Source organism: Daktulosphaira vitifoliae, unplaced genomic scaffold (genome assembly GCF_025091365.1).
Source record: "Daktulosphaira vitifoliae isolate Bord-2020 unplaced genomic scaffold, ASM2509136v1 Scaffold_1, whole genome shotgun sequence".
Lineage (NCBI taxonomy): Eukaryota > Metazoa > Arthropoda > Insecta > Hemiptera > Phylloxeridae > Daktulosphaira > Daktulosphaira vitifoliae.
This window is the reverse complement of record NW_026099572.1, coordinates 79,823,214-79,838,312: the sequence shown is the minus strand read 5'-3', so window position 1 is coordinate 79,838,312 and position 15,099 is coordinate 79,823,214. Positions and strand designations below refer to the sequence as shown.

Genomic DNA, 15,099 nt, shown 5'->3' with positions numbered 1-15,099 from the left:
TTATAATGCTATAACTTATTGAAAAGTGTATTGATCAATATAATTTTTTTATGGGAAATACTATTTTTTAATAATCCCTTTTTCATTCGACATACTTTATCTTAATCAGGATATTAATAAGGAACTAGCAGTTTATGAAGCTTTTGGAATAATCCACCAATTTTTTAAAATTAAACACTATCTAAAGATTTGCATCGAAGCGTTTTTTTTTGATAGTGATTTTAATCACTGTCAGATATCATTATACTTGATCCAACTATGCCACGTCACCACTGTGCCGCGACCCCCCTGTGCTGGGTTTTTTATTAATACAATCGATTTTTTAGCAAGTAATCATCGTTTATTATATGTAAATTTATATAAAACAGTGTATTCAGACTTAATGTTCTTTTTAGATGCATAATTCTATACATCTAAAATTTGAGATTTTTTTAAATTTATTAACTTGCTATCAAAGCTATTAAAAGTGTTAATAATTCCCCATGTTGTTTCAGTTGTACTAAAAACCACGTTGTATATTTTATGAAACTATTTTTAAATATATTAGTCAATTTCCACTTTTAAATATTTTTATACTCTTTATATTTTTAACTGTGTGTGTCGGAAAGCTGTTGTGATATGAAGGGAATAAGGTTAACACTTAGGTATGATGTGCAGACGAAGTGCAAGACACAAATACTCTAAAATGTCGCGAACGAGAGTAGGTAGGTGAAAGAGGAATAACAAAGATTTGACTTTATGCAGTAAGCCGGACAGCGACAACCGTGTACTGAGACTGATGAATGACACAAAGCACTGGAATCGACTGACAACGATGGTCAGGTCTTTTGGGCTTAAATAGTAATTCGGACGATTGTCAATTTTGCAATAAATATTAATAGTCAATTCATCAGTCTCTAGAAGCGGATGGGTTGTCTGTATTTTATTATAATAATTTTTTACAATAATAGTAACGTGACACCATCACAGAGATATAATATTGACGGTATTTAACAGTGATTAACCTCACAATCCTAAAAACGTTTCACATTTTTAACTCAATTTTTGAAATTGTTCCATAACAACTGTGTTATTTAATTTTAAAACAAATTAAAAATTCTTATATAAACTACAGTATTAAAAAAATTAATTTGGTCTGCTATAAAAAATTGGCCGTCAAAGTAAAAAGAATTACAATTAAAATAGTTTTAATCTGAGTTTTATAAAGAATTTTTTATTTCATTCTTTATTGACTTTTAAAAAATAGATATAATTAATTTTTTTAAAGTTTAGTCGCTATATTTAAAAACTAGGCTCCGCCTAGCTGGGGCTCCGCCCCAGACCCGGAGCCCTACGAGCCTTACGCGCCTTCGTCGCGTAAGCCTTTTCGGGCCGTCATCATAAGTAGGCCACTGATTCACGATAAGTGTTTTGCAGAAAAAATATTACATGACAATCAGTGTAACAAAAATATATTAAAAATGTTATTATTAAAATCAGGAAAATTCAAAAAAAAGAATATAGTAAAATGTATTGGGTATAAGGTTGACGTTTGTTAATGAGGTATTCCCTTTAAGCCTACTCAAAAATTATTTTAGGAGGGTATTTAATATTTTTTTTGCTAAAAATTAAAGTAATGATGAAAAAAAAGGACATAAGGTCCTTAGAAGTTGCCAAAAAAAATATTGATAGCGCTGGTTCAAGGGGGGCCCATATCTTCCTTAAATTGACCCCTGGTATACACAAAAATTATTAATATTCTAATTATAATAATTGTGTTTATATTATAGAATAATTAAAAAAAAATTCAGCAGGATATAATACGTGGGACTATGTAAAAAATTTAATTTTGATAAAAATATTGGTAACTGCGATTTAACGTTGGGTAGCATAGTTTTCATAGATGAATCCCAATTTAAACGATAAACTCATAGACTCATATATCACAGATGAGAAAAAAAAGATTATTAATAATGTACTATTCTGAAAATGAAAGTACTAACTTATATAATTATAACCGTCTTGAAATTTATATATAACATATAATATTTCTCGATAAAATATAGTGCTATGTGCAAATGCAAAATAGTGTTCTAATAAAAATACATATTACACCATATAATTAAGGTTCATAATAAACGTATTGTAGTAATACAAAAATAAGCAAAAAAGGTGTTTGGGTATTTTATATGACCAAAGTTGGATATTTGGGGATTTGGTCAATTCAGGAGCAACGAGGTTCTATCGGGGTTGTAGAGTCCGAGGGTTTAGAACAATAAAGACAAGTAGATATAAAAAGAAATTATTAAAGTTTCTCTTTAGAGATATTACAAATGACCTAACTGGTAAGTACCTGAAATAATACACTGAGGCAACGAAGAGGCGGTGGCCATCTCACGAATNTTAGAGATATTACAAATGGCCTAACTGGTAAGTACCTGAAATAATACACTGAGGCAACGAAGAGGCGGTGGCCATCTCACGAATACCATGTAATGTGATTATGTATAAAGTACGAACTAATCAGTAACAATTAATAAAGTTTGAATATAAATAAGTGATCTATTGCTTTATCATTCTTTACTCAGATTATTAATTCTAAATAATTGGGTTAATATAAATTTACTTACTTCTTTTATTTGGCTTGTACGAAGATCGTCAAGATTTGCGTAAATATTTATACTGTCTCTTTTAAATAAATAAAGTGTTAACGCAAAATAATTGTATTCGATATCCCTTTAAAATGTACCGACGACAACACGGGGTCGCGGCTAATTTGCTCAAAATAAATCAGGTTGAAGAATTCTGAATTCCTTATTGAATTCAGATCTTCAAAAAGGAGAGAGAATGAGCCGCTCGCTGGCACGCTCGCTCACTGATGTGCAAGCAGAACTAAGCCTTTTTATATTATTTTTAATTACCCCCTTCATGGGTTGTTGTCGTCAGCGCTTTTAGTGATTCTCCATTTATTGTATTAAATTGAACATAACATGATAGTTATTTCAAGATAAGATGTTTAGTGTACAATAATCAATTTAACATGTATATACATATATAATAGCTAGTGTACAAATGTGTACATGTTATGACAGATAAATTAATTATTTGTTTGTATACAATTGGTATTAAATATTGATATATTAAATTATATTAAATATAATTATATTAATTACATATTAAATATTGATAAATGCAAGATGCGTAATGCAGAGCATTGTGCATATTACGATAGTATATGTAGAAATGAATCGCTGCGCATATAAAAAACATTCGCGTGGACTTAAAAAAAAAAAGCTCGTAAAACGGTAAAAATGAACGGATTAAATTGATTTTTTTATCATATCTCAAGAATGTCATTGGGCGGGTCTGATGAAAATTTCAAACCTTAAGTCGTAAAACGCTGGCTTCAGCGAGCGTTTTTCTCGAAAACAATCAAAATTTTTAAAACGCTCGCGACAAAAATTTTCCGACCTTCGCCAATAATTTTCCTGGAGTCAGGTGACCGAGTACTTTCGTTGAAAAAAAAAATGTTGAAAATTCGAGCTTGCTAAGTAATTTTCCTAGAAAAGCGTTTTTTTTCCTTGTTTTAATATATAATAAGATATAAACTGTTTTTTTAATAAAATATTTCAATGTAAACTATTTGATTAACAAAATAATTTATTATTTTGTCGATGAATATATCTCTCTTTATGATATGCATAGTGTTATATTTTACATTTTATATTATACTATATTTTAATAATAAATACAACCCAACTTTAAATTTTCATTTAATAGTAAAAATAATATAAATAATAATAAAGTATTGTGATCTTTTCTTATTGGGTAGCTAGTCTCTGAGCTTAATGTCATTGTTCTAACGAACATCATGCCGGCGGACAGAGCTAAAGGTCACAATTTTCTCAGTTAACACTAAGACTTAAATTAATTTATTAATAATTATATTGCACTAAGTGTATTGCAACTCAATACTTACTGGGTAGCTATTCATTGAGCTTCATGTCTTTGCTTTAACGAGCATCGTGCCGGCGGACAGCGCAAAGAAACTTACGAATATATTTTTTAATGGTTAATTTTTGTCTTGGTGATTATTATGCCGCATCCTTTCAAGGCGCTAGCGCCGGGACACATTGGGCCACCACAATTCCACCTTGATAAATTTTTTACATAGATATAAATATTTCTGAATCTTGTTTTGGCCAGGTCAGAGGAAAATTTAAGAAATATTGGTGTCGATCTCTCAATAAAATATACTCTCTCAAAAAAAAAAAAAATACTTATTCAATAGACGTAAAAAATTAATAAGTACAGATTATAAATTATATTTATAATAAAATATAGTGTTTAAAATATTTCACAAGTAAGATCAGTCGTATACTTTGTGTAATTAAATCATATTATTTAAAATTTTGAATCGTTTTTTTAAGCAATTATATAGACAATATGACGTTTGATACCACTTTTTATCAGCTCTCACCGAACCGATTTCTTTCAACCATACGTCAAAAGATTACAAATCGTATTTGATCGAAGACATTACCCTCAAAAATTAAAAAAAATTACAATACTAAAAATCGCTAATTTTCAAAATTGTTTCAATTTTTTTTTACTTAAAACTGCCATAAATTTTTTAAAAATAATCAAATTAATATATATATATATATATATTTATAGATGCATGATATCGTTATTTATCATTTGTTATATATTTTTTATAAATCAGACCCTTTACCAGCCCACAGAGGGGATTAAAAATGACAACTTTTTCATAAAAAATAAACTTTTTTAACTTAACTTTTGAAAGTGTTCCGAAAAGTCTGACACTTTTATATATATCTTAAATTAAAGCTAATGTAATATACTTTATTATAAAAAAAAAAAATGTGGACTTTATTTTGTCTTCACGGTGAAAACAGATCAAAGTTAATAAAAAAATTATTTTTTATATTTTTAACATTATAATGCTATAACTTTTTGAACAATGTATGGATCAATATAATTTTTTTTTTAAAAATACATGCGGTAATCACGTATTATTTATATATTACACGTATAAATCATAAAACTTATAAATAAGGAAATAGGAGATCATGTAGTTTTTGGAATAATGCACTATTTTTTTAAAATTATACACTATCTACAGATTTGCATCGAAGCGTTTTTTATGATAATGATTTTAATCACTGTCAGATAACATTATACTTGACCCGACTATGTCAAATCCTCACTGTACCGCGCCCCACTATGCAGGGTTTTTTCAGTTTGTTTTTGTAAATAATAGATATTTGAAAATTTTTTAAATTGTACAGTTACATAGAATCTATAACGAATCTATAAAGAGCACCAATCAAAGCTCTATTTAAATTGTTAATAGATCAAATTACAGTTGAGTAAAAGTTAAAATTTTGATAGAAACATAAAGTCAATAGTCTATCTAGTTATTATATATATATAAAAAAAAAAATGAATTTATTAAACTATAACATCATCTCTTATTAATACGTTAGTTAAAAAAGTGTCAATAACTATACCCCTACTAATTACTGTATACTTTACCCTATTATTTCAATAAATAAATAATTAATTTTATTTTTGATTAAAGCTACTTCGTTTACATCTGTTTCATCATGACAGGCGGCTAAGCGTAGTAGGGCTAACAAAAACGCAGTTAAGTCTAAAAGGTTACGTACGCAATTGATGGATACCCGTGATTTCACCGGGACCGATTCCGTATTGGAGAGGGGAAACGTTTGGTTTTATCAAATGGATTTTTTTTACAGCCTTGTTGTTTGAAAGCTTGTTCGTAAACAAAAAATTAGACAACAAGGCCGTATATACACTTGCAAACGTTGCTTCATCAGCTTTGATGATCAGTCTAAAATGCATATTCTTCGGGGTTATCAAGCGTTGGAGTAACACAAGTTGATATACGACAAGAACAAGCCTATTTTACGTGTTATGCCGACAGAGGGTAGGAAGTCGAATTTGACACGTGTGTAAAGACGCAAAGGTTACCGTTTGTCATCTACGCCAATTTTGAGTCGTACTTTACTGGAGAAAACAGACAATCTTATAAATGCATACAACAGGACTGTGCACACCAACCATCCCATGTACTACAGGTTATAATATACATATAGGTTTTTAAAATCATTCAATACACCCCTAGAATTGTTCTATTAGGTAAAAAAACCCAGCACAGGGGGGTCGCGGCACAGTGGTGACGTGGCATAGATGGATCAAGTATAATGATATCTGACAGTGATTAAAATCACTATAAAAAAAAAACGCTTCGATGCAAATCTTTAGTGTTTAATTTTAAAAAATTGGTGGATTATTCCAAAAGCTACATGATCTGCTAGTTCATTATTAATATCCTAATTAAGATAAAGTATGTCGAATGAAAAAGGGATTATTAAAAAATATTATTTTTTATAAAAAAATAATGTTGATCCATACACTTTTAAATATGTCATAGCATTATAAAGTTAAAAATGTAAAAAATAAAATCGAGAATTTTCACATAATAATAGCATTTGGTAGCCATTTTCACCGTGAAGATAAAATAAAGTCCGAAATTTTTTTTCGCATAATAAAGTAGATTACATTAACTTTAATTTAAGATATAAATAAAAGTGTCAGACTTTCCGGAACAGTTTCAAAATTTAAGTTGAAAAAGTTAATTTTTTGTGAAAAAGTAGTCATTTTAAATCCCCCCCTGTGGGCAGGTAAAGGGACAGATATAAAAAAAATATACCAAATGAAAGGTAATGATATTATGCATCTATATAAAAAAGAATTATATTGATATGTTTATTTTTGAAAAAGTTATGGCACTTTTAAGTAAAAAAAATTGAAAAAATTTCGAAAATTAGCGATTTTTAAATTCGTAATTTTTTTGGAGGTTTCCCCCATTTACGGGGAACAAGGGAATTTTTTTCAATTTTTGAGGGTAATGTCTTCGACTAAATACAATTTGTGATCTTTTGACGTATCATTGAAAGAAATCGGTTCGGTGAGAGCTGAGAAAAAGTGGTAACAGACACAAAAAAAAAAAAACACATCTTAGTAAAACCAATACCTTCTCAGCTTCGCATCGAAGCTAAAATAATTTGCACATAATTTGGTTGAAAATGAGTGATGTTAATACGCACCGCAATATGGTTAAAAATTCGACTGTGAGGGTGATTTATAAAAAAGTTAAACAATTTAATTTATAGAACTAAATGTCAGCCATAAAAAATATTATTATCAAAAAAGTATTAAAACTATTGAAATCGATTTTAATTGTTTATTTAAATAATGCTGACCAACTATATATATAACTATTTTATTATAAGTCTTTAATTATTGTATAATTCCTTTTTAGTGTAGAATATTTTGGTAAATTTTTAAAATAATCTGAAAAATAATTTCAGGAGGCATAATTTTTAAAAATTAATTTTTATCTTTAGTATCACTACTGAATTAAAATTTAATCGATTTATTTTATGTATTATTGTAAAAAAAATTTTCTTGTGCATTATTTTACGGTATTAAACATTAAAATACCTATTGAAAAAAGGACAGAAAAAAACACTATCTTTTCATGATTACTATAATTTGGAGGTGTGTAACTTTTTCCATGAACATGACTTATACTTTTGAATGAGAGTGATAAGTAATAATTGCCTTATCAAATTTCTTACCATGGTATTAATACCAAGTTTGTAAATTATAGTAATCATGAAAAGATAGTGTTTTCTTCTGTCCTATTCTCAATACGTATTTCAATGTTTAATACCGTATAATAATACATAAAAATTCAAATTTTCACAAACTTTAAAATGCTACAGAATATTTACTACTGAATATTAATAAGATATTTTTTTATTAAAGTTTTTCTTAAATTCTACTCTACAAAATTACTATCTTAGATTTTTTTTTACATTTTATTTAAAATTTAAAAATAATTAATATTTTTAATATTTAATATATTTTAATATTTTAACCTAACGTATAATTATTATTTAAAAAAAAAATCAGCTAAAAATATTAACTGGATCAAAAGTTATTTAAGTTATCAGTGAGTGCTGGGCCACCTGTATAGTTCTTCTTCGTCTTTTTCACTTCTCTAAATATTCTTACAGCAACCGATTCTTCTACCACCACAAGGGTTCGATACTCGTATCTCTGTGTAAAAAAATTGCCTAATAACTGCGGCAACACCAGTCGACCCAGTTCTGCACCTCCTAAATCTATTCCTAAAATATCTACCATATAGTATAGGTATCATAGTCATATTTTTTAAGATACACAGTGGGTCATCCATCCATCCATCAATGTTCACCGCTCTACGCCATGTTCCCAACAATACACAATGTTTTTCATATACAAACGTTGGTGATCGTCGTCGGCGTAGGGTTTTCATTTAGCAGCAGCAGCAAACCATTAGATCTTAATAATCATTAGTACATACACAATTACGTATTTATAACAAAGATAATATTTATACATAGAAATTGACACTGATTGAATATTATACATTCATATCGCGGTCGCGGCCTTCATCTTCTTCATCCTCGCCTTAATCCCAACTACTTGGAGTCGGTTACGTCAAGTTTCGTGACCATGAGTTAGTTTACGTTGGATTTATTCCCCCCTCAACCCTTTCCCATCCGAGGAGTGATGGGGGTCTGGAGGGAGACGTGAATACCCTATTTTACCCTACTGTTGCTAAATTCAAATTTTTTATATCTCCCATTTACTGGGAATTTTGAGACATTTCCTGTTGTACGAGCCTACGAAGTAAAGGAATTAAACTTAAAAAAAAAAAACGAAAACACTCACTTTTCAATAAAAATGTAGAATATATTATGTGAATGAACAATAAATAATAGAATACAACTTTAATTCTTAATATTAATAAAAATGATAGGATAATGAAATAGGATGAATAAGATGAAGTAGAATTATGGAATGGAATAACACCTAAGTGTAATTAGTGTATACTAAACCATGATTACAGTGGTAGTTCTTTGCCCATGGTTTCCCTAAATTCCATGGTCAGCACATTCCCGTGTCCGACGACAGTCAGACAACCATGTATTCTATACTTTACGCAATTACAAAATAATATTCAGGAGTTCTTAATAAGTGTCTTTAAACAATTTTAGTTTTTGATGTAACATATCAAAATATATGTTTTTTGTATAATTTTTTTTTTTAGTTACAATATTCTATTCTCAAAATTACATGAACATGAAAAAAAATTAATTTAATTTATGTTAAAATAGTAAAAAAAAAATTCATTTGGCTATTATTTGAAATTTTTTTTTTTATGTAAAATTAATTTAGTTGTTATACTATGGTGGGTAAATTTAAAGCAACTTTGTGAAATGATACACCTGATTACATAGTTAATATTTCTAGAATATATTAACCTACGGCTACCTCACCTACGGCGGTAGGTAAGTTACAAAAATGAATAAATTGATTTAATTAATGAAAACAGTTTTTTCAATTAGAATTTTCTATATAGGATCTGAATATTATTGTTCTTATTAGTCCTTATAAACTACAATTAGAAACTCGAATTTGTTATAATTATTATAATTATTTAAAGTTTATTTGTAGAATCAAAATATTATTTTTATAGAATCAAAAACATCTTTACGGTCTTAAAAATTATTTTGTTAAGCTAGTTATCATTTGAACATTATTCTTAATTAGAATAATAATATGAATTAGAATAACGTTATTATCATTTATTAAATTTTTAAATATTAAATAAAATACAGTTCACAAAAATAATTTTCAAGTTTGAAAACATGTTTTTCTATTTTACAAAAATAATATTTTGATCCTACAAACAAACTTTAAATAATTATAAAAACAACAAATAATTACAGTTTATAAGGACTTTGAATGACTAAAAATAAATACGCATATTAAATATCTTCGACTAGAAGCTATTTAGCACTTTTATTTATTAATAAAAGTCTTATAGCTATAATAAATAAAACATAAAAATAACTAAAATATCGATTGTTTGAACATACTTTTTGTAAATGTATGTACTCTTCAAATTAGCTAATTAGCATTTTATTAAAACATTTAGTTGTAAAATGGCATGTGAAAATCGACAAAAGATACACGAAAATTATTTAAATTTAGTAACCAGGTAGTAATCAAGTATATAACCAGTGATATATTTACAGAGAGGTCCGGATCTCCTTCTCATGGACATAAAAACATATTAGCCTAGTAGTTAGGGGTAGTGAAAGGGTGAATCACCCTTTTATTTTACAATCGAAAAGCTATCTACCCCCTCTTCTCATACAAAACATCTAAAATAGCGTATTTAGATGTATATACCTAGTATTGTATCATTACTTTTTGAGTTGTTATAATTATTATAATTACTATAACCATAGTTAAACGCAATCCAGGTGTACATCATAGAAGAATTTTGATCTGCGCGTAATAGTAAAAATAGAGCGTCCCTTAATACTCCAACGCTAAACTTTTATCAACTTTTCTATACCTTCAAATGCTAATATTTCAAAAAGGAATAATTCAAAACTGGTTATCAATCATTCAAAATTGTATACAGACCATTGTCCATTTATTTATAAAATATTATCATTGGTTAATCTTTTAAACTATCAAAAGTTTTCCCTAAATTTTATTATAGAATAATTTTTTCTTAAGAAACAGAAAGATCTAGGTAAATTATTTTTTTTTTTGTAATTAAATTAAATTACAAATTACTCAACCGATTCGGAATTACACTACTTAAAAATTAACAACTGCTGGTTGTAAAAAGTGTACCGGAAATCGTGTGAAAAATAGAAGCACGGCACGAGATTATAACGCGTAAACTATGATGTTGTAGGACAAATCTTATTACTAGTCCACCATGAACTTATGATTCAGATCCCAATACACTTTCACATAGATTAATAACGTAATGTATGACTGAGGGAAACACGGTATCGTGTCGTAACTTATAATAACAACTAATAAAATTACATTATTTTTATGTTAAAAAAAATGTTGTAATAGTTTTTTGTTAAAAAACGTTAGGACAGTGGGGTTGCGATTCAGTGAGGAAACAGCATAGTTAGGACAAGTATAGATGATATCTGACGGCGAGTTAAATAACTGTCATAAAAATCGTTTCGATGCAAATCTGTATATAGTGTTTAACTCTTAGATCTAATTTTATGGATTGATGAAACAGCCAAAATGATTTAGGGGTATAGTCCCCTCTGACATTTTTTACCACTTTAAACTTTGTTAGGTATAATCGATTACCTATCTGGTGATCAATTATAATGATAAATACATAGATATAAATTAGTAACGAAATGGCTTTATTTATACAATTAAATTCGTATAATTGATCAGCTTGATTTTTATATCAAATGATAACTAATGGCACTGATATCCCAATTACTAAAAACAATTAATATTGTGAGATGTTCAAAAATTAATTTGAATATTTATAGCCCATTTAAACAAAGGTCTCAAAATGGTTTCTATATGACGTTATTATTCGGACGCCAAACCACCGAAATAAATTTTCGTTTATGCTAGTTTAATTTAACAAAAATAGGTGATCTTAAAAATAAAATAAAATTGAGCTACGGATTCTTTTGTGGACTGTAATTTTGTAATCTTTATGGCAAACGGAATAAAAATTTATCTTGATTTATGGTTAGTAAATAGAAAAATAAAACATTCGAATAAAATAAAATAAAACCCAGCACAGTGGGGTCGCGTCACAGTGGGGACGTGACATAGTTGGGTACAGTATAGATTTAATCTGACAGTGATTAAAATTTCTATCATAATAAACGCTTCGATGCAAATCTGTAGATTGTGTTTAAATCTTAAATGAAATTTTTGGATCAACAATGAACACTAACTCCTATTCCCTTACTATATTCTGATTACAAGTTGTATAATTTTGTTGATTTATACGTTAAAGAAACCCGATTTTAATGCAATAGAATCTTTCAACATCAAAAGTTAAAAGAAACCTCAATTTTAAAAATTTAGATAAGTATCTCAAAACTACGTTCTCTAACTTATATAAAATAAAAGCATAAAGCTTGTATAGATTCATTTCTAAACAGATTTGCATCGAAGCATTTTTATAATAGTGATGTTAATTACTGTCAAATATCATCAATACTAGTCTTAATTATGCCACGTCACCATATCCTTAATATAAAACACTAAAATTTTTTTTCTTGTAAATAATGAAATTATTATCATTGTAGAAAATACGGCTACATAAATTTAAAAAACATGTGTTGCAAGACATTTGACAAATAATTTACTCACATAAATACATTTTAAGTACTGAACTCATTTAAGCAATTTATAACCGTCAGATTTTATAAAGTTTATTTCAAAGAAATTATTCTCTTTTAAACATTTTAATTATTGAAAATTTAGAAAATTCTTTGTATTTTTTTTAATTTAAGAAAATGGTCAGTATTCTATTTTAAACTATATTCAAACTTCAAACAATTCATGCTTAGATTATTTTTTAGAATTTACATTTTATCAAATATATGGTTTTGTACTTCATTCTAACAAAAGGTAGTATTTTAATAAATTTATATTACAGAACTTTAAATTCTAGCTATTATTATTTGCATAAAAACATTTTTTTACTTATTTTAATAAAAAAAATTTACTTTTAAGGAAACGTTATAAATTTTCTAGAATCATCAAAATAATTTTTAAAAGTAAACAGTATAATTTTAAAGATTTATGTTAACTCAAATATTATTATTTAATTTTCAAAATTAAGCATATGTGGAAATCCAAATGTGAATTATTCTTCAAACTAAATCCGATATTTTAACCTAAGAAAACTGTATATTCGGTTCAAACTTTAAATAATGTATTAGATAACTTAATTAAACAAATTATGAAAGTACACATATCCTTTAATTAAAAATAGAAAATAATAAAAGTTATTCCATATAAATTTACAATATAACAACAGGCGATTATTTTCAATAAAATCGATGGTATTAAGAAAAAATCAGCTAAAACAACCTTTTATAATACTGGTTTTTTGTATTTTCTGTAAATTAGTTTGTAAAAATATTTAACACCTGAAAAAATTATAATTAGCCTTAACTGAACATGAAAAATTGTTTTCCTCATATAACCCATTGTAAAACTTTTCTTTTTTTGTTATCCCTGACAATTTCAAAAATTATTTTAACTAATTTTGAAATTAGATGTCTCAATTATACACGCTATTAGATAATTGATAGATTAATAGTCAACATAAACATCTTTAAATATTATAATGTTATGACATTAGGAGTCACAACGATTAATACTATTTACATTCTTTTTTTAATTAATTATTAATTAATGTTAGTATTTTTAAAATGCTAATAAAAAGTTTTAATGATCTCAACTTTATTATATAAATGTTCAGTAAGTAAGGAAATAGGTTAATTGTTATAACCAATGAGAACAATAAAAACCCTTTTTTTACTTGCTGAACACTATATTTTACCATATGATACATCAAAAACGGACTAGATAAAAAAAAAAAAAAACTGTGCTATTCTCATATTATTTGAGTTGGGTTTTTTTTATTGTTGACATATCCATACATTTTTTGCGTCATTATAGTTACATAATTTTTAATATACCTAATATCACGTTTACGTGATAACTACAGTTATTTAGTAGTAGTAGGAGGCTATTTGAAGCAATAGGGCAGCTCTTTATAATTAAAATAACTTAAAAGATTCAATAAAAGCTTAAGTTAGTCAATTTGTCTGAATCATTGTACACGTGGTTTTTAGTACAAATTAAACAAGATTGGGAACTAATACCAGTTTTAATAGCAAGTAAATAAATTAAAAAAAAAAATTTCAGATTTTAAATGTATAGATGTGTATATGCATCTAAAAAGAACATTAAGTCTGATTACACTATTTTATATAAATTTACATATAATAAACGATGATTACTTTCTACGAAATTGATGGTATCAATAAAAAACAAATTAACTATTATTTTCTTTAATATTGGGTTCTTTGATTATCAATGAGTATCATAAATAAAATAAAATGATCAACCAAGATCATTACCCATAAGAGTTTATTTTATTATATCTGATCGTCAAAGAATATTTTTCAATTTAAATCTCCTTTTATTAATCATTTATTACAACTATACGGCAATTTAGTTCAATAATTATAAATATAACTTAAGTATAAATACGTCTTATGTATAGAAAAAATATAATAATTGTATGATATTTATACAGCGTCGGTGGAAGATAATGAAGGTATCTAAAAATTATTTATTTAGTGATTATGTAATATTTACGATAATAATACAAACTTAATGATTTAGGTACGATTATTAATTTACTTAAAGAAATGAAATGATATTAAACGAAGCAAAATTATTTTTAGAAACTATTGTAATGAAAGGTTTAATTAATGTTTATGTATTTTATTATAGAATTTGATAAAAATGTAAAAGGATGTTTATTTTGTATAATCTATGTGATTGAAAACTAGACGTAAAAACAATTTAACAATTTTATGTTTTTTTAAATAATCGTCATTAACCAGTTTAATTCATCAGATATTTTGTTATTACGTCATTTTACGTCGTATAAAATTATTAAGAAATATAAAAATATAGTTTAAAAAAACTAAAAAAACAAGCTTTTAAAGCACATCGAACTAAAAAGTTATAAAATAATTTTTAAAATAAGTTTAAAAATTATTTTTAACTTTTTAGTTCGATGTGCTTTAAAAGCGTGTTTTTTTAGATTTTTTAAACTATATTTATTTTTTACTTTTTAGTTTCATGTTATGATAGTAGTTACTATCAATATCATGGTTGTAATGGGTAACGGGAAATCAAGGTTCGATTCCGGGGAGGGAGTCTGAGAAACGGCTACCACATCCAAGGAAAGCAGCAGGCGCGTAAATTACTCACTCCCGGAAGGTGGAGGTAGTGACGAAAAATGACGATACGGAAATCATCCCTCGTAATCGGAATGAATACACTCTATATCTCTTAATTAGAATAAAGCATGGTAATATATAAATTTTAATATTAATTAAAATATAT

General features: G+C 26.9%; 1 protein-coding gene across 4 annotated transcripts in view; it reads left to right on the top strand.

The window, feature by feature from the left end:
• The first annotated feature begins 12,360 nt into the window (after window positions 1-12,360).
• The window catches only part of LOC126904484 (uncharacterized), an 11,630-nt gene continuing 8,891 nt past the window's right edge, over window positions 12,361-15,099 (top strand). For 3 of the 4 annotated variants that reach the window (XM_050683576.1, XM_050683563.1, XM_050683584.1), the window contains exons 1-3: window positions 12,361-12,464; window positions 12,528-12,576; window positions 14,279-14,299. In XM_050683576.1, the coding sequence (XP_050539533.1) occupies window positions 12,462-12,464; window positions 12,528-12,576; window positions 14,279-14,299 (73 nt within the window). In that variant the 5' untranslated portion in view covers window positions 12,361-12,461. The remainder of the gene's footprint in view (window positions 12,465-12,527; window positions 12,577-14,278; window positions 14,300-15,099) is intronic. The other variant, XM_050683572.1, reaches the window with a different exon arrangement.